Genomic DNA, 26,356 nt, shown 5'->3' with positions numbered 1-26,356 from the left:
TGCAAACACTAGGATAATGCATGGAAGAACTATGTTCATTTGAGGGAGAGACTGATATATATGTTATATGCTGGCAAGAATATTGGAGCAAGAAAACCTCATGAAAAGAGGGTTACCAATCTGTTCTAGATGTTATTTGTGTGGCCAAGATGCAGAGACAATTAGCCATCTGTTTCTACATTGTCGAGTGACAAGACAACTGTGGGAGTTGTTCATTAACATCAGGGTATCCAATGGACAATGCCAGGAAGAACATATGAACTTTTGTCTAGCTGGCACACAGGGGGGAGCTCTACATCTAACAAAGACAGTCCCAGCAGCCATTTGGTGGACAATTTGGAAGGAGAGGAATGCAAGGTGTTTTGAAGATATAAGTAGCCCTGTACAGAAGATCAAAATGAATTGCATTCTTCTTTTTAGTTTTTGGTGTAAAGCAGAATACACAGATGATCAGGATTCAATCGTAGAAGTCTTAGGCTCCTTGAGAGAAGAACAGGGAAGTTTAATTTTTGTTTTTGTCTTAGCTCTTCTTAATGTAATCTTGGTTCCAGTACAAAATTTGTGCTGATGATTTATTAATATATTGGATCTGTTACCATCTCAAAAAATATATTGGAGCAGTTCAGGTTACTTAAGCTGATACTTGCAAGAGGAATTCTAGGGTTTAGCCCATCCTCTCCAATTTAATCTCATGCTGCAGGTCATTAGCAAACTGAGATTTTGCACCAGTGAGGAGATTCATCTAAATGCATTGGTGTCTAGAGCTAAAATCGGATAAAAAAGCTATAGCTTTTCAAGATCAACCATGGAATCAATTCACAAGAAGGATGTCCAACAGTTTGTTGACAGCGAAAACTATCAGTTGATAAAATGTTAGTTTGTCTTCGTACCTGGAAAGCAGACACTTGAATATACAATACAGCTGGAGATATGAATCTATCCTCCAATACACATGAAGAAACANCCATTTTGCTATTCTTGATTGTCACGTCAAGACCGTGACGCTGGCTATGCCAGGTATTCCGCGTATTGAGTGGAGTGGTACTTTAGATCACACTCCCAGTAGAGTTATCTCTTTTATAAAAGCTCAGCGTATGGTTGAGAAGGGGTGTGCCGCGTACTTATCTTATGTGAGAGATGTCAGTGCTGATACCCCTTCTCTTGATTCAGTCCCAGTGGTACGGGATTATCACGATGTGTTTCTAGCTGATCTTCCGGGCATGCCGCCCGATAGAGACATTGATTTTGGCATCAATTTGTTGCCGGGCACTCAGCCCATTTCCATTCCTCCGTATCGTATAGCTCTTCTTAATGTAATCTTGGTTCCAGTACAAAATTTGTGCTGATGATTTATTAATATATTGGATCTGTTACCATCTCAAAAAATATATTGGAGCAGTTCAGGTTACTTAAGCTGATACTTGCAAGAGGAATTCTAGGGTTTAGCCCATCCTCTCCAATTTAATCTCATGCTGCAGGTCATTAGCAAACTGAGATTTTGCACCAGTGAGGAGATTCATCTAAATGCATTGGTGTCTAGAGCTAAAATCGGATAAAAAAGCTATAGCTTTTCAAGATCAACCATGGAATCAATTCACAAGAAGGATGTCCAACAGTTTGTTGACAGCGAAAACTATCAGTTGATAAAATGTTAGTTTGTCTTCGTACCTGGAAAGCAGACACTTGAATATACAATACAGCTGGAGATATGAATCTATCCTCCAATACACATGAAGAAACATCCCATGGATTCACCTGCTGTGGAGGTGGCGAATGGGTGACTCGAGGTTTTATTGCACTAAAACCATCAAGACGAAAACCTGCCACCATAGGTGAAACTGGGGGTAGAAACTGTTCTAATACAAGGTCGTTGTCAGTTAGCCTCTCGACCTCAATTGGGACCTGGAACGGGAATGGATTAGAATATTATTCTTCTTTTTTATTTCAGGACTTGAACAAAACTTTAAACGGTAACTACTACTAGAGAGAGTTGTGAGTTTGCTGCACCTTGAATCTATTTAGTGGAAGAGGTTTATCCAACAAATTTCTTGTATTTATCTGGTCAGAGCCTTGACTTGATGCACCAACATCTTTCCTCATTGGGCTTCCGACCACCAAGATTCTTTTGGCATGAAGGCATGGGTCACTTTCAACTGTTCCTCCAAAGGAGGCACGCCTCACAGGCTCCGCAAATGGGTTCTCCTCTAAAGACAAAAGACTCAAGTCTTTCTCAAAATTTACAGAACTCGAGCCAATTTTTTGTAGACGCAATGTTATCCAAATGATGCGGCAGCGAACAGGATTGCGAAAAGAAAATTTTACATGTCTAGGCACTTCAGAAGACTTTTCTTGTCCACAAAGCTCAGAGGAAGACGTGATCAGAGATCTCATATCCCATTTCCCCATACATGATCTTTCTTCCTTGTGGATTTTATTGCTTGCCCAAATTTGAACCTACAGAGACAGCATAAGTTTCCTTACTTAATGCAAGAATTCAGCAATATAAGGAATGTGAAACCACATCAATTAAAATTGGAATAAATTGCATGAACAAGAACCAATTTGCTAGGAATCTGTCATAAGCAAGTTACTAAACTAGGATAAAACCCACAGGCATACTAGAAGTAGTTAAAGCATGAAATAAGCAACATACTACAGCGATTACATGATGAAAGAGAAACTGCATGAACAAGAAGCAAGTCGCTAGGAATCTGTCATATAAAAGTTTCATCTTTATGGTCAATCTAGGCCCATTTAAACCATTAGGTATATTACAAGTTACTCAACAACGAGCTTAACAGATAGTAGTTAATTAAACATATTGCACGATTATGTAGACTACTAAACCAAGTAACCAACATTTAAGATTGTTTATCAGGAAAAATAAAAGCAGTCACACAAAACACAAGGAGAAACATCTTATCACAATCCATCCTTCACAAGAAAGCAAAATTTCCACATCTGAAACTCAATTGTCCTAAATAATACAAAGGAAACGTGGGCGAACTTAACACTGTAATTCCATTTCTGTGGAATGCTCCAAAGATAAAAAGAAAGTGCCACTTTGGGGGAGGGGAAGTAGGAAGAATCATGTTTATATTCCACAGACCATCTCTCTCCACCCAAGAGACAGGAAACCTTTTCTCCTTTCTTTCCAGTTCAATTTGTATAGTCCTAGAAGACTGCACATTTGAGGCCTTCCTTTTTCTCATTTACCCATTTTACACTTCCTTCTTTGAGGTGCAAGGCGAGACAAGAAATAATGAGCACAGTTCAAGTCTTATGTCGCACAAAAAAAAAAACCTCTCTGATCACAAAGATAGGCAAATCATGTGATGAAAAGCAAAGTGGGTCATACAATATCACATGTGATTTTTGTTAGACAAGTTAAAACATACATACCATTTCTCTTTCCAGCAAAAGGAAAAGAAAAAGAAATTATAATTGCTTTTGGAAGTCAACATCCATGAGATCACATAAATAATAAACTTTAGCAAATTGCATGACAACATCAGATTAACATCAGGTCCGAGCTGTTGTGGCTTCTTCCATATTTGAGATGTGACAAAAACTTGCTAAAGCTAAAAATCTGTTATGTTAGGAGTGTACTTACAACAGGAGCATCTGTCATCGAGTAGCCACAAGGACTAACTAGAAGAACAACACCACAAACATCAGATAAATCACCAAGGACAACGACAAACTCAACAGAGGCAGCACTGTGGGGAGCTCTCCAAAATGAATCTTGTGCTCCAGAATTCAATGGAGCTAGCAATGACATGAATGGTGCAGAACCTGCTGCTGTTTCAACCTACAAAAGAAGGAGCAGGATTACACCTATTATAGATACTGAAACATTTGTAGGGCTTCAATATGATAGTGAAACATTCGTAGGGCGTCACAAAGAGTAGGTGGTTTGTATCTTTTAGAGATATAAGAAAGAATTTGTTAACTTCTGGAATAACTAAACAAAACTAGTAACTTCGCAACCCCCTATTCCAAAATACGTTTATGGACTGAATTACCAGCAGAATCAAAGTGTCAGAGGTAATTCAAGATTCACTAATAAACTAACCATTGCTTCAGCAAGTTTCAAAATGGGAGAAGAAGAAAAGGCAGTACCAATATTTAACAAAACAGCTAATCAAAACTTAGGGCAGCCCGGTGCACTAAGCTCCTGCTATGCGCGGGTCCTGGGAAGGGCCGGACCACAAGGGGTCTATCATACGCTGCAAGAGGCAATTTTCACGACTCGAACCCGTGACCCAGCTTTACCAGTTACACCGAGGCTATCGTAACTTATTATCATTAATTATCATCATATTAACTTTGCAGTTATTTTTCTTGATTTCCAAAGTTTATCCATTTAAAAGTTTCACTTCTACGAAACTAATTCAGGAAAATTGATTGAATCCAACTGCTCCCACCAAATTGATTGATCTAATACGACCCCTCTTTTATAGACTCCATTTTCATCAGCATTCACACACCAAAAAAAGACAATAAAGATGCTTGCACCACAGCCTAATTTCCAAAAGCATCACAGCCTTTCATTTTTAGTTCCAAAGTAAGACGAACTTCTACAAAAAAATTTAGACATCCTATCAAGGAAGCTAACATTGGCGCTGCAACAATTCAAGAGCCATTACAATGTACAAATGAAAAAAGAAAAAAAACTATTTGTAATGGATCATCAATGGAAGCTTTACTTCAACAGCTATGACAGCTTTTCCGTATTAGATTAATTTCTTTTTTCCTTTTTTTGGGAAATTTGAATGACATAAGAACTTGAAAGCAGGATATGTTACAAGATTCAACTTCAAACTTCATGGAGTAAAAAAAGAAACATGTTTGGTTTCTAAACTTATAATTGATTGTGCTTACTTTTATTTTTAACGGATCAAACTTATATTTGATTGTAATGGATCAAACGTTTTCTTTTTAATAATCGTGGTGTGCGGCCAGCTCGGGCGCACCTTGACTAATTCCACGGGATACCTTCCACCAGCCACCTCCCACCTCCCACCAACCGCAGGTACCGGTAACTCTGTTCACCAAGGCTTGGACAGATGAGAATAAATCACATAGTATTTTTGCCTTCGTGGGGATTTGAACCTTCATGGTTCTCACGCCTTCGTTGACCAATAGGCTACACCCTTAGATCAAACTTATTTTAGGAGCCAAATATTTTCATTAACAACTTAATTAAGGTCTAAAGTTGAATCTCGTAAAGATCCAAGTCTTATATCAATACTCGATCAAAAAACGACAATATGCCAAAAACATATTCACTGGATTAAGGATGGGGTGCAAAAGAGAGAGCTCACGTGAAAGCATACATGAGAGAATTAATCTAAATATTTAATGAAAACACAATCTGTGGTCTTTGGCTTTAGCTTTTCATAGTCCAGTATTTTGATTAAATCACTTGCATAGCTTAGCCATAATCCTTCCAATTAAGCTCCAAAAGCAAATTTAAGCTTCTCAAAAGGAAATTTTAAATGGAGTGCACCCAAACAGCTAACCTTGTAAATTTCTATGTAGTTCTATAATAGGATTGTACTTCTAGAGGATAATTCTCAGGATAAAAACCTTACCAAAAAAATTCTACTCTTTTTGAGAACCAGCCAAAAGATGATAATCACAATTAAGCGACCACTTGGACACACATTATTGTAATAATATTACATTATTATTTTCAATACAATGTTTGCTTTATATTTTATGTATTTTGTCAACTTCAACTTGAAATAGAAATTTGAAGTTGGATAACTTGATTAATGAGTATTTCCGATGAAATAATAGTTCTCACAATTTCAACTTTTGAATACTTTTTTCAACTTCAACTTTGAATACTCATTTTTCAACTTCAACTAAATGTCGTCCAGATAGATTGGCAGTCTTTGGAAGAGAAATACAGCCTAGAACAGCAAAAAATTGCTGATCAAGTTAATTGTTGCCAACTTGAGAGCCACCTATATGATGTCTAAGAGAACCTTCAGCATACAAATCTTCATATCAATATAAGCTAGATTTTGACATTTAAATACCAGTTTTATGTTTCAAGTCATTTAGCACCAATCAAGTTGGAAGAAGATTTTTTTGATGAGGTAATAATTTTACTAACAAAAGTTTGGACACCAAAAGGAAGAACCGTGATGTATTTGTCAGTTTCTGTGGAAGATTTAGTTGTTTACCTAAGGGAGTTAATCCTATGGAATTTTGTGTGGAATTTGAAACAGTCTCTTTCCTCTTTTCCACTTTTTCTTGTTATCACCTATCCAGGTCAGCCTAGCAGTCTTAAGCCCCGTTATAGGCTACCTAAACCTTTCTCTCAGTTCATCCATCTAATACTATATCAACTCGTGTTGCCGTCTAGGGACGAGCCCAAAATCAGCTTAGAAACCTCCACTCTTCCAATGCCAAATTTCAGGCAAGAGAATCTGGTTTACACATCAGGAGAAAGATAGAGAAATGACTTCTTAAACTTTAGGAAGTATGGCCAACAAGATATGCATAATGTTTGAGCTAAAACCTAAGCTCTCCATCAAGCAAGTTTCACCTAAATTACTGTATCAAGTAATTAGATGGAGAAAATAATTCTTTCAATGGCATCAAGTAATTCGGCAAATTAAGTAGTAGCCTTTTGGGTCTAAGCAAATCCAGTTTATCGTCAACCATGAGATGCTGCATCATTAGCATTTGGTTTAAGCAGATTCATGAAAAGATTAAACCTAGCATACAGTTTCTGAAAAATCAAAACATCAAAAGGTTTTCTAAGATAAAAAGTGCTAATAAAATGTGTACTGGGATAGGTCCAAAATATTACCGGGTGCAAAAAGCTTGCAAATGGAAACTCAGCAAGTGATTCCTCTCCATTAAATAATTCCATATACGCTGTTGGAGTCAGTTGGCAATTATTCCTCGAAGTAAATCTGATCACATGGTCTACAGCTTTTTGAGCAGCAGTATCTGCGCGAGCTTTCCTCCTCTGCCCAACCAAAACCCTGATGTAGTCCAAGATTAATGCATCAAGCACAACATCATGGCAGCAGGCTTTGCAAATGACACCATCAAGTATCATGGAATGATTTGAGGATAAATCAACTGAGTTTGCATAGATTGCTCCTCCCTGGCTATTCACGCCGTTGTAGCTAGCAACCTCCCTAGAGTTAACCATAGCAAGTAAAAGAGCCCCTTTCCCAGCACAACAAACTTTACAAACCTTTCTCTCACATTCAGAACACACAAAAGAGGCTTGTGCAGTAGTGGAAACAGAGAGTGTATGCAATACAGGCCCATCTTCAGCATGAACTTGACATGTCCCACCCATACATATCTCCCCCACTCCTGCTATATTCCAGAAATCTATAGCACTATCATCAGCAAACTCAAGACCACTGGAAGCAGTAATTTTATCCTCAAGAGAAGCATGTCCAAGCAAAGCAAGGATGTTTGCTACCCTGCACAATCCTCCTATACGAGAATCGTCAAGCAGCAGATTTGGATCTATACTGGCAGGATCAACGCCAATTGACAACAATGCCCTATCCCTTTCAGCAGCGGAGAGGTTCACGCGAAAGCGTTCAATTTCAAGTTTCATAGCTGCCATGTAACTTATTTTCCTCTCCTGCAAAGTTAAATGTTGACAGTAGAGACGTAATTAAATCACAAATCTTTCCAGCTGCATCTAGTCAAAATACCATTAATAAGCATGCACGTACATTAGAAGTTCTTCTTGTACAAGTGTAACAGCCACAAAGGGACTATTAATAACAACAAACAAACTGGAGAAAAATGGAACCTTATTTATGTGGTCAAGCTACACTGTATATTCAACAAGGAAGCGAGGTGCTTCGTATAGAAAATTCTTAACACCTTACAAATTTCATACATGCATTACTAACGACATATAAAGGATGCATCATGATAATCATCTCTTGAGAAGCATTGATAGGGACATGATGAAAGACAAGTCCGTGACAGACAGCTGGGACCATTAGAAATCAAATCATTGTGTTGTTAAGAGCTTAAATGGTCATTACTTTTGATCCCACCATAGTTGGGGGACACAATCACGCACTTGTCTTCATAAGACGAATCTATACTCTTAATAGAATCCATGAGCGCACACCTTCCAACCCCTCCTCGAATTGTCTGGCCCTTTTTTCGCATTTAGTTATATTAGGTTCTTCGGTCAAACTTTTATCCTTTTATGCGGTTCTCTTTTCGGTCCTATTCTGCAAATATGTTGCTGGTATGCATATTAGTTCAGGTTGAGTTTCGTTATTTTCCTAAGTAATTGGAAAAGGCCCCTTTTGGGGCCCAGGAAGGAGTTTGCATTAAAAAGTCACTTAACCGCTTTATTTATTATTAATTACTCCCTCCGTTTCAATTTAAATGACCCACTTTCCTTATTAGTCCGTTCCAAAAAGAATAACACATTTCATTCTACCCACTTTACCCTTAATGAGAAGTTTTTATAGCCACACAAAATATCATAGCCCCACTAAGCTTTTGCCCCTTAAGCTTTAGCACCACGTATTTCAAAAGTCTTCTTTTTTTTTTCTTAAACTTTGTGCCAAGTCAAACTACATCATCTATATTGAAACGGAGGGAGTATTGATTATTAGTATTTACTCTCTTGTTTTTCCATCTTCATTTTAAAGAAGATTTCTTCCGTTCTTGGTTAATATTTGATAGCTTCTGCTCCATCAAGACACTGGCACGTCTAAAACTAAAACATACCATCAACAGAAAAAATAACAAAAATTAGGGAACATGACATAAATAGGACATGATACTATGCTATTTTCCTTCTAAGAACAAGTATAATTTCATTGAGTATATTTTGCCAGAATACCAAACTACCCCCTGAACTTGGTATGGTTTACTCCGTGCACATCTAAACTTTTCGTAGTCCTAATTACCCCCTAGACTTGGCTATTTGGTAGCATTTACCGTATGGGCGATCTTAGTCCAAGGATATGAGAGATATGCACTAGCACGTGTATTTGTTTGTCCACGTGGCATTTTTAAAGATAATATATTTTTTTTTACCTTTTAGAATTCATTAATTATTTTAATCAACTTTTCGGGCCAAATTTGGAAGACACTTAGCTGGGACTCCAATATAGGCTAAATTTTTTTTTAATTTGACCAAAAATGGAGTTTGAGCCAAACTTTTTACAGGTTTGGCTCGGAAAAAAAACACAATCGAAACAAAGTCATAGCATCTAATGAAGGAACAATAAGAAATACATGGTTGGTACCCAATCATTTAGGCTAAAAGTTTTCTTATTTGGCTTAAAATAATGGAGTTCTAGCCGAGTTACTTACAAATTTAGCCTGAAAAAAAATTACACAGCTGAAATAAATAATCTTTGCGACTAAGAAGCAATAAACAGAAAAACACCCTTCGAATTCCATTATTTTGACTAAGAAGTTTTTTATTTGACTATAAATAATAGAGTGCCAACCACGTTCTTTACAGATTTGTCCCAAAAAGGAAAACAAATACACAATCAAAATGAATAATCATTGCATCTCAAGAAGAATAAAATAAATACACACATGGAACTCCATTATTTGGCTAAAACTTTTTTTGTTTGGCTCAAAATAACAGAGTTCCAACAAAGTTTTTTAAGATTTGGCCCGAAAATATGAATTCGGGGTGAAGGAGAATGCATTTTGGAGAGGGGTGGTAGCGGAACAATATGGTGTTACAGAAAGGGGGTGGAGGACTCAAAAATCACAGTACCGTTTGGGTGTAGATTATGGAGGAGTATTATGACGGGGTGCAAAAATTTTAGTGGACTCTCCTTCAGGGTTGGGGATAGAAGCAGGATTAGTTTTTGGGCACAAAAGTGGTGCAGGGAGATCGAGTTGAAAGTAGCATTCCCTAACTTATATAGTGTACCGTGCCAAAAGGGATGATAGTCCAACAAATTTGCAGGTCCTATGAGAAGTTCATTACGATTTGAGATTTATGAGGAACCTACAGGAATGGGAGATAAAAGAATTTCACAAAATGGTTGAGTTACAGTATGGGTTGGATACGCTGAGTATTTCATTGGATATATGGAGGTGGCGTGAGACTAGAGATTGGATATTCAATCTTACTATTAGAGTCTTCTAGGGAGAAAGAACATATCTTTCCTCATTTCTCTATTTGGATTCCTTGAGCATTGAGAAAAGTGTGTTTCTTTGCTGGGTTGGCGGCAAGAGGGATGATTCTGACAGCGGAAAATCTAAGAAAGAGGAAAATCATCTATGTTAGTTGGTGTTTCCTGTGCAAAAGATCGGGCAAAAATGTATATCATCTCTTATTGCTTTGCTAGGTGGATAATCGGTTATGGAGGATGGTTCTTAATTTGTTTGGGACGCAATGGGTAAAGTCGGGTACAGTAAAGGAGGCGTTGCATAGCAAGGCTCACACGAGTGGGAAGAGAAGTCCAAGGGCATGGCGTTTTGCCCCATTAGCGATCATGTGGGTTATTTGGAATGAGAAAAATAAGAGAGCATTCGAAGGTATGGAACAAGATTTTGTAAAATTACAAAATAGTCTTATATTTCTTGTTATTTCTTGGTGTAATCATGGGATCCCTTTTTGCACAGAGGATTGGATGTTTTTTGTTGAGAATCATATTTTGGTGTAGGTTCTTTTCTTTTTGGTATATGGCTTGTATACGGGGTTTCTACCATTTTTTATAAGATCGCTCATGTCCAGAAGACGAAGGTAGCAGAGATGAGGATGTTGAGATGGATGTGCGGGCACACCAGGTTAGATAGGATCAGAAATGAGATTATTCGTGACAAGGTGGGTGTGGCCCCTATTGAGGACAAGATGCGGGAAGCGCGGCTTAGGTGGTTTGGTCATGTGAGGAGGAGGAGCACAGACGCACCGGTGAGGAGGTGTGAGAGGTTGACATTGGAGGGCCTACGGAGAGGTGAGGTAGGTCAAAGAAGAGGTGGGGAGAGGTGAGTAGGCAAGACATGGCGCAGCTTCAGCTGACCGAGGACATGACCCTTGATAGGAAGATATGGATGTCGAGGATTAGGGTAGTAGAGTAGGTAGTCTAGAGTGTTCAACACAGTAGTATTGGCACGCAGTCTCGCTTTCTGTTGGTAGTAGGTTTTATATCTAACCGTTGTTTTCTTTCATTGCTAATCACCTTATTGTCTTATTGTTTTTATTCTGCTTTTATATGGCTTTTTGGTACTGTCCCTTCTAGTCTATATTTTCATTAATGTGGTGCTTATGCTTTCCTGAGTCGAGGTTTATATTGGAAACAGCCTCTCCATCCTCACAAGGTAGGGGTAAGGTCTCCGTACACACTACCCTCTCCAGACCCCATAGTGTGGGATATTACTGGGTATGTTGTGTTGTTTTGTATCAAAGGAAAACATATACAATTGAAACAAATAGTCATTGCATCTAAATAGATATACAAAGTTGGGGTAAAACATGCACTATATATTTTATGATGAAGTTAGAGAATTTCATTAAAGGCATCAAGAAGATGCATAGCGAAAGAGGGTACAAGTAAATAGAGTGTGACTGTTCATGAACATCAACAAAAAACCTATGTTAAAACTAAGGAGCAAACACAGTCCAAAAAATGATCATAACAAGATACAGGTGCCTAATTAAGCCAAGTAAAAAGGTTAAATAAAGATTTAGCTTTAAGAGCATGGTTTGGAGTTGTTATCCTATCTAAACATCTCATATTCCTTTCGGTCCATATGCACCAAAACTTAGAAGCAGGTAACAAAACCCAAGTTTTTTTTGATGAATTTGCCAACTCTCCAAGAACACCAGCTTTCCTAGGCATCTTTAATACAATTAGGCATGACTCAGCCTAGTCAAAAAATTGAAATGAACATACTCAATCTGTTGCAACTGCACAATGGAGAAAAGTATGCCTCACACTCGCTGCCTTAACCTGGTTTCTGCCTCCAGTCCAATACCTCATTAGCAATTAGTGCAGCATCAGTGATTTGTCTTGTTTTAATGAATGCCTTTTGGTGTCCTGAGAAGAGCTTTCCAATCACTCTTTTCCACTGTCCTTCTCGATTTTATAGGCAGTCTTATATTCACTTCTAATTAAGAAGATAGGTCCATACAACAACAATAACAACTACCCAGTAAAATCCCACAAAGTGGGGACTGGGGAGGGTAATGTGTACGCAGACCTTACCCCTACCCCGATAGGGCAGAGAGGCTGTTTCCGATAGACCATCGGCTCAGAGAAGAAAAAAAGAAAGAGAAAGAGAAAAAACAATTCATTAGTAACTCCAGTAGAAACCGTAATAGTAACAGAAGCATAACAACCAAAAGATAAATGACATGCAATAACAGTAACCAGTAACTAAGGCCCGGGGCTAAGATAAACAGCAAGGATAGTGTGGATTCAACATAAACTGCAAGCCATCTAAGATCAACCCTAATCCAACCCCGCCTCACCCCCTGTATGAAGTAAGGAAAGCTCTACTACCCCCTAACCTACAACCTTAATGCTTGACCTCCAGACCTTCCTGTCAAGGGACATGTCCTCGGAAATCTGCAGTCGTACCATGTCCTGCCTGATCACCTCTCCTCAATACTTCTTAGACCTCCCTCTACCTCTTCTCGTACCCACCACGGCCAACCGCTCACACCTCCTCACCGGAGCATCAAGGCTTCTCCTCCGCACGTGCCCGAACCATCTAAGCCTCGCTTCCCGCATCTTGACATCCACAGGGGCCACGCCCACCTTCTTCCGAATATCTTCATTCCTAATCTTGTCTATCCTAGTGTGCCCGCACATCCACCTCAACATCCTCATCTCTGTTACCTTTATCCTCTGGATATGGGAATTCTTAACCGGCCAACACTCTGCCCCATACAACATGGCCGGTCTAACCACAGCTCTATAAAACTTACCTTTGAGTATCGGTGGCACTTTCTTGTCACACAAGACTCTAGATGCAAGCCTCCATTTCATCCAGCCCGCCCCTATACGGTGAGTGACGTCCTCGTCGATCTCCCCGTCCCCCTGGATCATCGACCCAAGATACTTGAAGCTATCTCTCTTGGGGATGACCTGTGATCCAAGCCTCACGTCCCTGCCTCGACTCAGCGCTAAACTTGCACTCCAGGTACTCTGTCTTAGACCTGCTCAATTTGAAACCCTTAGACTCGAGGGTCTATCTCCAAACCTCCAATCTCTCGTTAACACCGACTCTCGTCTCATCAATTAGAACTATGTCATCAGCAAATAACATACACCATGGCACAACCCCTTGAATATGGTGTGTCAATGCATCCATCACCAAGGCAAATAAGAACGGGCTAAGCGCAGAACCTTGGTGCAATCCCATAACAACCGGAAAATGCTCCGGGTCTCCTCCCACAGTCCGAACCTTAGTCTTAGCTCCATCATACATGTCCTTGATCGCTCTTATGTAGGCTACCGGCACGCCCTTTGCCTCAAGACATCTCCAGAGCACCTCGCTAGGGACCTTGTCATACGCTTTCTCCAAGTCAATAAACACCATGCGCAGATCTTTCTTCTTATCCCTGTACTGTTCCACCAACCTCCTAATAAGGTGGATAGCTTCCGTAGTGGAGCCACCCGGCATGAACCCAAACTGATTGTCGGATTCCTCACCCTCACCTCCACCTCCATAGTCCTTGAGTTTTATTGCACCTTTCTTTTGAGAATCAGTGCAATAAAGAAGGCATTGCATCACATGGTCATCTGACCATTCTGATGAAAGAGTTGGAGTGCTCCCATAATATCTTGTTTGTCTCCCATGATTTCTAGAAAAATGCCATGGTGTAACCATCTGGACCTCGAGCTTTATGTGGAGCACACCCTTTTATGACTGATATAACCTCCTTTTCTGAAAATATTCTCTCTAGCCACTCTTTTTCTTCCCTTGTGATTGTTGCAACATCATCAAATCTTGTTGTAGGTCTCCAATTTTCATTTTCTGAGAAGATTTGCGAGTAAAAACTGAGAATTTCACCCTTGATGAGATCTTTGTCTTCAGTAATTTGATCCGCCACTTTGAGCCTGTCAATTCATTTGAACTTTTGTTGGAATTAGCCATCTTCTGAAAAAACTTTGTGTTTCTCTCACCTTCTTTGAGCCATAGGCATCTTGATCTTTGTCTCCAGAATATTTCTTCAGCTTTGGCTATTTGTTCCACTTCCATTTTTAGGCTTATGATCTTCTGAACTTGTATTCTCCCTTCAACATTCTGTTGTAATATGAGAAGGTCTTCTAGTGCTTTTCTTTTCTTGAGCCCTTTCAGTCCCAGTTCCTCCTTATTCCAGATGGTAAGATCTTTTTTGAGTAGCTTGGGTTTCTGTGTAAGAATGAAGTCAGGACTGCCGCTAACTTCATAACTCTGCCACCATGCCTTGACTTTATCCATGAAGCCCTCCATCCCCAGCCACATGTTCTCAAATCTGAAGTAAGAAAGATTAATATTCCGGTCACCACATTCTAGCATGATTGGAATGTGATCAGAAATGAAATCAGGGAGAGCAATATGATTGAATAGCGTAGTCCCCTCTAGTCCATGTGTAAAAAGCCCCCGGTAAAGGAAGATTCACCAAGCAGAGGTCCTAGATTACATTTGAAAAATTCTGCATGGCCCTGGACCTTCTCACACAATTGAGTCTCTCATTTTCGAATCTGCATACATTGAAGTCACCCGCTATCACCCACTGATCCGGCCAAATTCCTCTTACAACTCCAAGTTCATTCCATAACTCTTCCCTTTCAATGTTAGTGTGTGGCCCATAGATCCCTATAAAGCACCAACTGAAAACTTCATTTAGACTTTCCAACATAAAAGAAATAGAGTGAATCCTCTGTTATATTTGAGTGCAAGTCCACTGTCTTCTATCCCACATGATGATGATCCCGCCCTTAGTACCACTAGCTTTGAGCTCCAGCCGATTGACCCATCTGTTGCCCCAAATCTGCCTGGCTAAAAATCTGTTCCACTCTTCCAATTTAGTTTCTTGAAGATAGAGAACATCTGGTTTTCACTCACTCATTAATGATTTAAGTGTGTCCCCCTTCCAATTGTTATTCAACCCCCTTATGTTCCAGCTCAAAATCTTAACTTTCATCCAGAAAAGGATTAGAATTTCCTACCCCTGTTCTTCTTCTCACCCCCATCATAATTCACCATGCAAATCAACCTCTTGACTTGAGTTTTTCCCTTCATCTTCTTTGTTTTCTTACCCCCATCCCTTGCTTTATTGATTACCAATTGTTGTTGTCTGCTTTGTTCCAATCTCATAATCATGTCAAAGATTCATGTTCAAAACCCTTTACATTGATTCCAAACACCTTGCATGCTTCCCCATCACCAGTTTGGTCCACTTGGATGTTTCAATTACAGAAAAAACAAGAAAAAATACATAGTGGGAACAAATAAACTATTCTAACTGATCATGTGACAATTAACGGTTGGAAAAAATTCCACCGAGAAGCTGATTTTTTTTATTTTTTCTTTACTCCCACATGCCTAAAAGAGAGTGTATCCACGCTCTTTGCCTCGTCGGCATCAAGCGGAATAAAGGTTATCAAATAGCCAAGCCCAGGGGGTAATTAGGACTACGAAAAGTTTAGGTGTTCACTGTATACCGTGTTAAGTGCAGGGGTTTAGTTGGGTATTCTGCCAATTTTTTGTTTTAGATAAGTGAGCATTTTGTTGGGGAAAATAAAGTAGAACAAAGATTGTACTGTGAGTTACATCAGGATGCAATTTCCATATCCAGGAACCTTAAAAAAAACCAGTTTCTACCTAGTCTAATTGGAGAGGTAACTGTGGAAATCTAGAAGGCTATCTACATCAAATACATTTTGCATGTTGCACCAAAAAGCTAAGAGAGATATGATAATGAACTTCATCTTTGAATGCTCTCTCAAGTATAATTAAATTGAGAAATCTTCAGCACTAGATGGGTGCTACCATTATGTATATTACAGGGGAAAAAACTCAGTTCCTATCCTATTTCTGCAAGGAACTACGGAAATCTGTCATAATATCAAGACCATTTACAATTAGCATGTTGCACTGCAAAACCAGCAAAATAGTACACATACATTTTCCTTATTTTCTTAGATGAGTCTCTAATTCCTTTCACCGCAACTTAGCCACCAAATTTTCTGAGATATACACTTGCATAACTCCTTCAATCCTTTGCTTTGTAATGGACCATTTCACCTCAAATATGTTCAATATCATGCTCCATATCTGGCTGCCTATTATGCAGTGGATGAAGAAATGGTTAGCATATCCATACGCTTCTTCAATAGCACATCCACTACACATGCATGTGCCCCTTCTATGTAGGTTAGACATAGTTAAGTAAGGTTCCTTAACCACAAGTCATGTTCAAGTCTTCAAGAGTTGTTTTTCTAGGTTCTCCTCCATCCCGGCAGCTTGAAATGTCTTTCCTATGGAGAGCAACTTATAGCCAAAACTGATCATTACCATTATCCCTCCAAACAATTGAATACATGACTGTACCTCTACGAAGTTTTCCAACTGTTGAAGCAGAACACACGCTCTCCATTTCCCAAATGTCTTCTAACCTAATCTCCCATACAGTTTTGAATGCTAATCCTTTAGTGGAGAATGAGGCAATCAAGCATCTTGCCAGAAGTAAATCATCCTTCCAGGTGAAACGTAAGACGAAAGATAAGATAGTCCAAAGCGCTAAAAATAAAAAAATCGTACTTTATACTAAATGTAAAGTCCCTCTGTTTCCCTTATCCACACGACAACTTGGTCAACTCATCAAAGATATTTCTAAACTCTACATTGATTACTTAATCAAGTACACATTAAACTCCACATTAGAAGTTCCTGTTTCAAAAAACGCCACTTACTATTATGGAGAGAAACCCTTGTTACACCCTTCTGATAAAATGTACAAAAAAATCATATTTCATAAAATTTTGGCAGATTTATTGGCCAGAGAACATTAATTTGTACTTCACATTCTTTTTTATTTAGGCAAAAGATGCCATACTGGAAAAAACACAATTCACGAAGAAGCATTTATGACTTTGACAAGGCATTTATGTTAATTCAGATTGGCTAAGATCACAGTCTTTGCATTTATAGTCAATTCCTGCAGTAGTTAAGCCATCTTAGCATCTAAACTTCTTGCATCCTTAGCTATTACCAGTGTAGAACCATACAACTCAGTAGTTGATCAGAAGCATAAAAGTAGCAATTTTAAAAATAATACAAATCTAAAAAGATGCGTACCATTTGGGGTCCAACAAGCAGTTTGAAACAATCCAAATAGCGTTGAGTGTTATTGTCAGTAGGCCCTTTAGATGTGCTCTTGGAAAAACTATTAGCTTCTTTTGGTTGTTGCACAATAGCATCATCCAAGAAGTCAAGCAAGTCATCTCCGCCGTGGAAGACAGTTTCTGTCGCCGGCTGCCTGTTAGAATCTGGAATTCTGCTTTCTCCCGTTAAAAGGTCTACCCATAAGTCAGCAGACGAGTTTGCTTGTGCATCAGTGGCTAAAGCAGAAGCAAAAGGATTGTGTTCGGTCTCAGTCAGAAAAGGGTTATTAGTATCATGATGGGTTTCTGCTTGTTCAGCAAATCTAGTTACAGAGCCTTCATGTTTCAATATGAACCTCCAAGGAAGAGGCACTCCAAGTATCTCAATCTGCATATGTTTTACAACAGCGAAAAAATGTACTGAATAGATTGAAGATAGTGTCATGCAGCAGCATGGGTCCATACTTGAGTAAAGGCATCTAATTCAGATGATTTAATTGCATGATACATATAATGATGGTTTTGTGTAAACTGGATAATGTTCTTCCCATAATGCTTTTCCAAATTCTACTTTTAAGGATCAGATGAACATCGAATGTTATTCCAATCGGGTAACAAAGGTTCCTTTTTTATGCTGCCAATTTAGTAACAAAAGTTTGTACAGGACGATCTTGCCAAAAGAAGATACACATATTTTCATATTTAAATAAAGGGACGGTGAAATGTTACTCGCCTATCTTTCCAAATTAAGGAATTTAGGTATGTCTCCATTTCCTTCTATGGTTCCCTTTTAAACATTTTTATCAGGCCATCCATTCCTTTTAAACATTTTCTTTATCAGGCCATAGATTCCTTTTAACCATTTCTCATTGAAAAAGAACACATCAATGAATAAGTAAAACAGTACAATGTACAAGACATATGCAGAGAAATCTAGTCCCCAAAAATTTTCACAAAGGGCTAACTATGTTAGAGGGTGTAAAAGAAAATGGTTTTAAAAGAAAGGACACCTAAAAAGTACAATTATTTAGTTTCTTTGTACCTCACCAAGAGTTATAGGGCCTCCACCATCCGCAGCAGGATAAAACGTGAGTGCAACAACACGAGTAAGAAAATCCACTTCTCCTTCAAGTTCCTCAAAATCATACAATAATGGAAGGGTGGAAGTATCTTGGGCATGACGGCGTGCACGTGCACCAGTGATAGCCATGTCCTCTTCGCTAATTGGTCCTGACAATGGTATCAAAATATTTGTCCCATTTGCACACTGTGGTACAGAAGCTCCCTGTGAAGAAATTGCATGTAAAAATTGAAAACTTTTGATGGTAACCCTGGACATATAGGCACATGAAAACTTCTTTAACTATTTTACTTTCTATGAAAGATTTCCCTTTGCAGATATGCGGCAGGAGGATATGTGGTAGGAGAACAAAGAACAATAATAGCTGTCAAAAATACAACACTTGTGCACATGTTCATGTCAACGGGATTATCACAAACATAAAATAAATGTGTCATCCGCCAGGAAAAAAGAGCCACATATGCATGTTATTTTCCTTTTCCCAGTAACAGGTGGATAATAAATCCCTATCCCACAGAGTACAGACACACCTTTAGCCATTATCAAAATCTAAAAGGCAAGGCGTAAAACTCTCATCACAGTTGGGAGAGAAAATGCCTATGCACAAATTGCATAAGATCTAACAGATTTGAATTTTATAAATAGCAGAAGCAAGTAACAGTCAGGTACAGGCACAACAATTTCACAATAGAGATGTAACATACCTCCAGAACAAGTTTAAGTCCATCTAGATAACGCCCTATCCTGACATCAACTGTCGATGGGAACGTTGAATCATCAGAACCATGTGCAACAGTGAGAAGTAGCTGACAAACATGACAAGGCTCGCCAAGGTAAATAAAGAGCTCAACCACATCGGTAGCCTGTGGGGAGACCTGTAAGAAGATGTGTACACAAGTGAGACTAGGAGCACAATGCTGTGGGATATATATGAACCTCTTGTAGACGAAATGGCACAGGACTTTTATAATGTGTAAGATGAAAAGGGCAGCCCAGTGGACAAGGCATCCCGCGTTTAAGGAGGGTCAGGGAAAGTGCCGCACCCAAGGGGTGTGATGTAGATATAAACCTTCAAGTATAATGTGGAAGATGCTATTATCAAATAACAAGTAGTTTCAAAATACCGAAAACATAATGTAGGTACCCATGTCATTGCTTTTCTTTTAAAACTAAGAAGACTTGCTCCACCATCAGAAATCGGGAACATGTTCACGATTGGCTTTAGAAAGCATCCAGTGGGACGAGATGCAACCTGTCAAAATCAGCATAAACTGTCATATGGTGATGACAACAGTGACAAAATCATTTTCAAATAACTTTCAAAAAAAGAGTTAGTATCACTCCAAATATATAACCTCAAGGTCCTCAACTACAGAAAATTGGAAGAAAATTCCTCTGACTGATAAATAAAAAATAAAAAGGCACAACTCATTTAGGTTGAAAAGAAAAAGAATAGAATAGTTCACAGTATTAGGACAGATTTAGCAAATGCTGAATGATATGGGGCTTTTTAGACTTATGGCGCTTTTATCATTGAGTTTTCATCTTCACAAAGAAAAGCTTCAGCAACAATTTCAGGATATTTTAGAACCCAGCCGGTACTGAAACCAAAAAGTCTAGATGGTCCAGTATATTATTATTATTATCTAATACTATATGGAGTAATTTATTTAAATTTGGAAGTTCTAATAGTTTCCAAATGTGTCCTTTTTGTCTTTTTAGAATCACCATTGACGAATCCACAAATATACACCTTGCAAGTTAGAATATGGAAAACAGTGTCTTAAGACCTTGAAGCCCTTCAGAGTCAATTGATGCAACCTATCGCTCAATAATTTTGAGAGTTGTCCCTTCCTTTGCCTGTTTCTATGCCTTTCTTACCACATCTATATTCAATCTTTTTAAAAGTATAAAAATAGTTTAATTTATAAGACAAAGCCAGAAATATGATATTTGGACAAAAGGCATTCTATAATGAAGAACTAAGTAGCTCGGACTCAGGTGCGGGTGTCCGCTACGGGTGCGGATCTAGAGGTCGGATCCTTCATGATCCAAATTTCAAAATTCGAGGTTATGGATCCAGGACATATACGGGGTGCGAGGATTTGGCCAAAAATAATTCAAATATCTAAAAATAGAGGTATAAAAGTATATCTAAATTATGAGACATTATGTAGAAAACTTCAAGGTATTCTGAGAAGGAAAAGATATTGATCAAAAAGAGAATCCGAGAAGGAGATAAAAGGAAAACCACTGACATAGAAATTTATATACTTTTCTTCAATTTCACCCTAACTTTAGTTTTGATTTCAAAAATCATTGTATGTCCCGAATTTCTCCGTCGATTTTAGTCAACGTACCCAAAATCGGTTGACCAGATTCGGTACAGACCCCACACCCACACCCACACCCACGTCATGTCGACACAGGTGCGGCACCGAAAGTGAAGAGTCCAAGCAACTTAGTTGAAGAATCAAGAGCTTGCATCAGAGAAAAAGAAGAATGAAGAGCACTAAAAGGGGAAAAAACAAAAGAAGCTAGCACAATCTGCCCATAAAAAACATAGTGACAAGCCATGAAAGATCTTAGTTGTTATGAACTAACAAGAAACCAAAACAAAAGGATTCTACCCCATGCTTGCTCTGTCCAGGATTGCCTTTTATCAAGCCAAAAACACCAAACAGCAAATCTCGATCATTACCAAATGGTTGAGGTGTGTAGATGAATGTGGGAAGAAGCAACATAGAATACAAACAGTAAAGGTCTTTTTCCCCCTTTTGTGCTGTCAAGAGGAAAATGGGAAAGGAAGAAAAAAGTGAAGAGATATGCAACTTCCCAGATCAGCTACTTCAAACCCCCTTGAGATTAGAAATAATTTTCTTTCAACTCCAGTCACCCATCAACAACTGCAGGGAATTATAGATGTTTCATCAAATGGAATCATCTCCTCCCCCACTGACAAGAAAGAGGTTTCTTAAAGCAATAGGTGGAGTAGATGTCTCCCTTTTCACCCTCTCCTCTTCCTTTCCCATTCCCGACAATATACAAATAAAACAGACATCAAATTACAATTGTGGATATTATAGAAGTCCAACATGATTTGAACAAGTTGAGATTCATGCTTATGCATCAAAAAGAGTGTCGGAAAGGAAAACCATAATAGTGTAGAAACAAGTTAATGCGTAGAGAAAGATCCAAGTTGCCAGCGATTATTGAAGATAAAAGAACTCATTAATAGGATGATCAGGTCAAATAGGATGCACTCGATGGATGTAAGGAAATACTAAGAAGAAAGCGGATAAGTTAAAATGGATATTTCAAGAAAACACTATTTAAAGAAAATCGAAAGAAGAAAAGAAAAAGAAAGAAACTAGAGTCACATGCAAGAAGAGTGTAGAACAACAATAACGTACATGTAATGGCTGGATTGGAATTGATGGAAAATGCTTGAAAAGCCTTAGTCCAAGAAAAATCTCCAGTTGCTTCTGACGAGAACTATCTACAACTGCATTCTTATACCTTCTCTGAAGGGTAATTTTCATATTCTGTGCAGCAGAAAACTGTTTAAATTTGCCTGCATCTTCATTAAATATGCTAAGAATTTGGCTGTGCATAGCTTTGGAACCAGTATACAATGTTGCATGGGTATCACCAGCAACCAAAAACAAATCTGCTAATTGAGACACAGGTGATAAGATCGTCGATCTCTTAAACTCCTCAAATGTCATATCAAATCTCTTCCACGGTTTATCTGGGCAGGGATGATTCCAAGTAGTTGTTCTTGTGTTGTGATCAATAAAATATGTTTTGCCGGTTACAGCATCAGTCCGTTTTTCCCAGCCAGGGGGTAATGGAGCTGTGTAACCCCCATTGTTGTTATATGACTGATAGCCATATGCCAAATCACTGTCAAGTGATATACCTAACCGTCTGCACTGCTCCACGAAAACCTGGAGGGCACCAAAGAAACTAGCAGCATTGGTCCTATCTAAAGAATCAGCGCAATTGAAACGTATCACTCCATTTTGATGTGATCTTAAGCAGAATGCTCCATCAATGTCATCACTGTAAATTACTTCACCTTTGCAATCTTTGAGGCGCTGACGAGAAGGCAGATAATCCCCTTCAGTGATGCCTATAGCATTGGTGGGTGCTTTTAGAAGGTACCAAAGTCCTTCAATTGTTTGTTGTTCTCCTTTCAACTTCACACTGGCATGCCAATCGTAGTTTATTAAATGAACCCGAGAGTAAGGTAGTTTTCCAATTGATCTAATGTAATTCAAAGATTCCTCAAAATGCTGAACTAAAATCGATTCTGATTTGCCTTCACCATTCCTAAGCAAGTTAACACATATAATTGGAACAAAGGCAATCTTTCGCTGATTCCCGCTAGCAGCTACATCTAGGTTTCTGGCATCATATCTTTTAGTTAACCTCTGATAATATTGAGCACTTCCTTTATAAGGGTCACGACTCGCAACATAGATTTCTGCTTCTGCAGCAGTCAGCTTTAACTCAGCACCCCACCAGATAGGAATAGTGCCTCTTCTCCAGATGTAAGTATTGAAAGGAACACTTTGCCCAACCCTTTTTGGAATCCACACAAGTTGCTCACATTCAACTTCATTGCCTGTCCATCAAACAGTAGTGGTAACAAATATATAGGGATCATAATCACAATTACGTGCATCATTTTTAGACTAGGTATAGATGGCTATATATTGACAGATATCTTTAAAAAAACATATATCCCACAGATTTTTTCTGCAAAAACGTATTTCCAGCATGCCAAACAAAATTAAACTACCTAGGTTGTACTAGGTTATATTACATATTTAGAGAGGCGTCAACGGAAACACATACACACACATATATGTCAGGTATCAGAACACACTGCTGAAAAATTGAAATTAGGTATAGAACTGATACCACCATTCCACACAGAGAACAGAAAGTATACACTAAAGACATACGGTGGAGCACTGGCCCATTCAAATAAAAAATAGGATGAGCAGATAAATGCTCAAGAAAGAAAAGAAACAACTACTTTGCACCACAAATGAGGTTTGAAACATATTGACTAACGCTAACCAAAACCAGCAGGGTCCTGCAGAACTATGTCACACACCCTAACGGAAGAAGAAATGAACAAAGGCAGAGCTATTACTAAAGAAGATTCTTAACAAATATGGATGAGAAACAAAGAACCACAGTAAAAAACAACCTGCTCTCCTTTTTCGATAAGTAATAATAACCACATCTGTTCCCGCAAGGCCAACAAAAGCAAAAAAGAAAAAAACAATTTTAAGTTGTACAGGGTAATTTTAGGCTACCTGTACTATAGCAAGAATTCAAGCCCCTTGCCAGATACCGAGTCCCAGGGTGCAGCCTACTACGCCGAGCAGTGAGGGCAACAACCCCTTCTTGCTGACCTAAGCTTCCAAAACTTCGGGATTCTGCAAAGCCCTATGAATTATCATCGTCCCAATGAGCATTCATATATCACGGTCAATGTAATAGTTAAGAGTTTAGAACCTATTTATCAAAAAAAGATAGAATATTGCACTAGTTACAACTTCAGTTTCTGACTCACAGTCAGCCAGCATTGACAGGAATAGAAAAACAAAATGCATGGAATGCACTGGAGCAAGAAGCCTAGACAGTAACCAATCAAATTATCAAACGATAGTAGTAGTGAAGTTCGACCTCCAATTTGATCAATGATTTAATGGTTTCTTTTTTCAAGAACTATCAGAAATTTAAGAAGTCTTAGAAGAAGGCTACACGTTAAACTATGAAGCGGAATGACAACGCCTCCATTTTACTAGCATTTTAAGTTAAAATGCAGAAGAGGAGGGAAAGGCAGTTGATAAGAATTCTCAAATAAATACTCAAAACATCCAGGATAAAAGATCACCAAACAAAAAAGTCATCAGATTCAATTTGTAACTGTGAGAAAGCACGGGAGAAAAATATATTACTGATGTGTTTAAACAATAATACAAGGACCCCTATTTATAACAATACACAATACATACATTACTCCATGTGGGCTATACTTATTTAATGAACTAACTCTAACACTGCCCCTCAAGCTGGTGCATATAAATTATGTGAGAAAGCACGGGAGAAAAAACCTATTTATTAACAATGTTACAATAAGCCCTATATATAATACATATTATAGTCCTACTACATAAGGGACTAGGATATATTCTACTCTTACTACACATGAGACTAGGATTATTTACACATAACTATCTAACACTCCCCCTCAAGCCGGTGCATATAAATCATATGTACTGAGCTTGAAAATATCTGCAAGCTGATCATTCGACTTCACTACGAGGCATGCCAAACTCCTGGATAACTGCTGAACTTACCAAACCAGACTCGAGGAGACTGCTCTAGACCATAAAGCTACCAGCGCAAGCGACATACAAGGCCACTAGACTCCCCCTGAGCAACAAAACCAAGTGGCTGCTGATAAACAAAAGTTGGCCAAAAAGTCGCCGTAGAAATTTGAAAATAATGAGACTAAGCCGAATTCCACACTATAAAATAGGTTCTAAAACACAACCAGAAAACAAACTATTCTGGAAATTACTGTTCACGCCGGAAAATCATTGTTTACGCCGGAAAAAGTGCATTGTTCACGCTGGAAAAATAAAAGTTGTTAAAATTTGATGTAATTTATATGGGTAGGCTCGAAATCACCGGACGAATAAGTATTCCTAAAGAAGTTTTGTCAAAAAAGTGGCTGGAATGCCTCACACGCGCCGGAAAAGTTACTGTAGCTCGTATGAAAATTTCAAAGTTCTCGAAATTAGTAGGAAATTGTACTGGTGGACTCGGAATCGCCCCACGTAACAATTGTCATAAAGAAAGTTTTGAAAATTCTAGCAGGAAAGTGCTCCACGCGCCGGCACGTGTCAGATGCGCTCGCCGAAACCCTAGTTCTGGTGGCGCGTGAGAGACTTTCTGCCGGAGCGATTAACTGGGGTTTTGTTGCCTGACTTTTCCGAACAAGATGGTAGTGTTGGTTTTCGCACAACGCTTACCGATGAGGAGATAACACAAATCGATCTTGATCATCAACCAGAAAGACGCACGGCGACTGACTTTTCTGTTCCGATGGGACTGGAATTTCAGGGGTTTGGTCGCACAAGGGTTACGGATCTGATGGTGGTACTACTATATGAACAGTACCACTGTAGCAGTGATGAACCTTAGGAACAAGACGAAGTTAGTGGAAAATTGCACGGCGATGAGATCTTTCTTCTTGGATGTCGCTAAAATGACGCACATCAATAATATTCTCACTGAAGTTGCGATATCATGTGAGAAAGCACGGGAAAAAAATCCATTTATTAACAATGATACAATTAGTCCTATATATAATACATATTCTACCCCTACTATATAAGGGACAAGGACATATTTTACTCCTACTACATATAGGACTAGGATAATTTACACATAACTATCTAACAAATTACATGTATCGAGCTTGTTACATATACAACAATACGAGAACCAGTGAAGGACTTGGTAAAAATATCTGCAAGTTGATCATTTGACTTCACAAACTTTGTAACAATATCTCCTGAGAGAATCTTCTCTATGATGAAGTGACAGTCAATCTCAATGTATTTAGTCCTCTCATGGAACACTTAATTTGATGCAATATGAAGGGCAGCTTGATTATCACACACAAGTTCTATCTAGTTGATTTCTCCAAATTTTAATTCTTTGAGCAAATGTTTGATCCAAACTAGCTCACATGTTGCCATAGCCATGGCTCGATATTCTGCACGAGGTTCCCAACTTCTTTTATGCCTTTAATAAAGTTTTGCCCCGGTTGATGTATTAATGGACTAATTATGTTTTGAATGTTATAATTGTAGGTCGTGGAGTTGGGTGAGAATTAATAAAATTGAAAATCATCAAATACCTGCAACTG

General features: G+C 38.6%; 1 protein-coding gene across 2 annotated transcripts in view; it reads right to left on the bottom strand.

Annotated features, from left to right (window-relative positions):
• Positions 1-708: 708 nt before the first annotated feature.
• LOC109218146 (probable phosphoinositide phosphatase SAC9) overlaps positions 709-26,356 on the bottom strand; it is a 34,809-nt gene continuing 9,161 nt past the window's right edge. Inside the window, exons 4-14 of one of the 2 annotated variants that reach the window (XM_019382481.1) lie at positions 23,727-23,859; positions 21,807-23,023; positions 19,538-19,645; positions 19,098-19,268; positions 18,355-18,597; positions 17,287-17,700; positions 6,830-7,630; positions 3,614-3,811; positions 2,008-2,454; positions 1,715-1,902; positions 709-936 (exon numbers count right to left, since the gene is read on the bottom strand). In XM_019382481.1, coding sequence (XP_019238026.1) covers positions 765-936; positions 1,715-1,902; positions 2,008-2,454; positions 3,614-3,811; positions 6,830-7,630; positions 17,287-17,700; positions 18,355-18,597; positions 19,098-19,268; positions 19,538-19,645; positions 21,807-23,023; positions 23,727-23,859 — 4,092 coding nt within the window. In that variant the 3' untranslated portion in view covers positions 709-764. Of the gene's footprint in view, positions 937-1,487; positions 1,903-2,007; positions 2,455-3,613; positions 3,812-6,829; positions 7,631-17,286; positions 17,701-18,354; positions 18,598-19,097; positions 19,269-19,537; positions 19,646-21,806; positions 23,024-23,726; positions 23,860-26,356 lie in introns of those variants that run through there. The other variant, XM_019382480.1, reaches the window with a different exon arrangement.

The sequence above is a fragment of the Nicotiana attenuata genome, unplaced genomic scaffold, assembly GCF_001879085.1.
Source record: "Nicotiana attenuata strain UT unplaced genomic scaffold, NIATTr2, whole genome shotgun sequence".
In the NCBI taxonomy this organism is placed as follows: Eukaryota; Viridiplantae; Streptophyta; class Magnoliopsida; order Solanales; family Solanaceae; genus Nicotiana; species Nicotiana attenuata.
The sequence above is the reverse complement of the archived record's forward strand: the minus strand, read 5'-3'. Positions and strand labels throughout refer to the sequence as shown.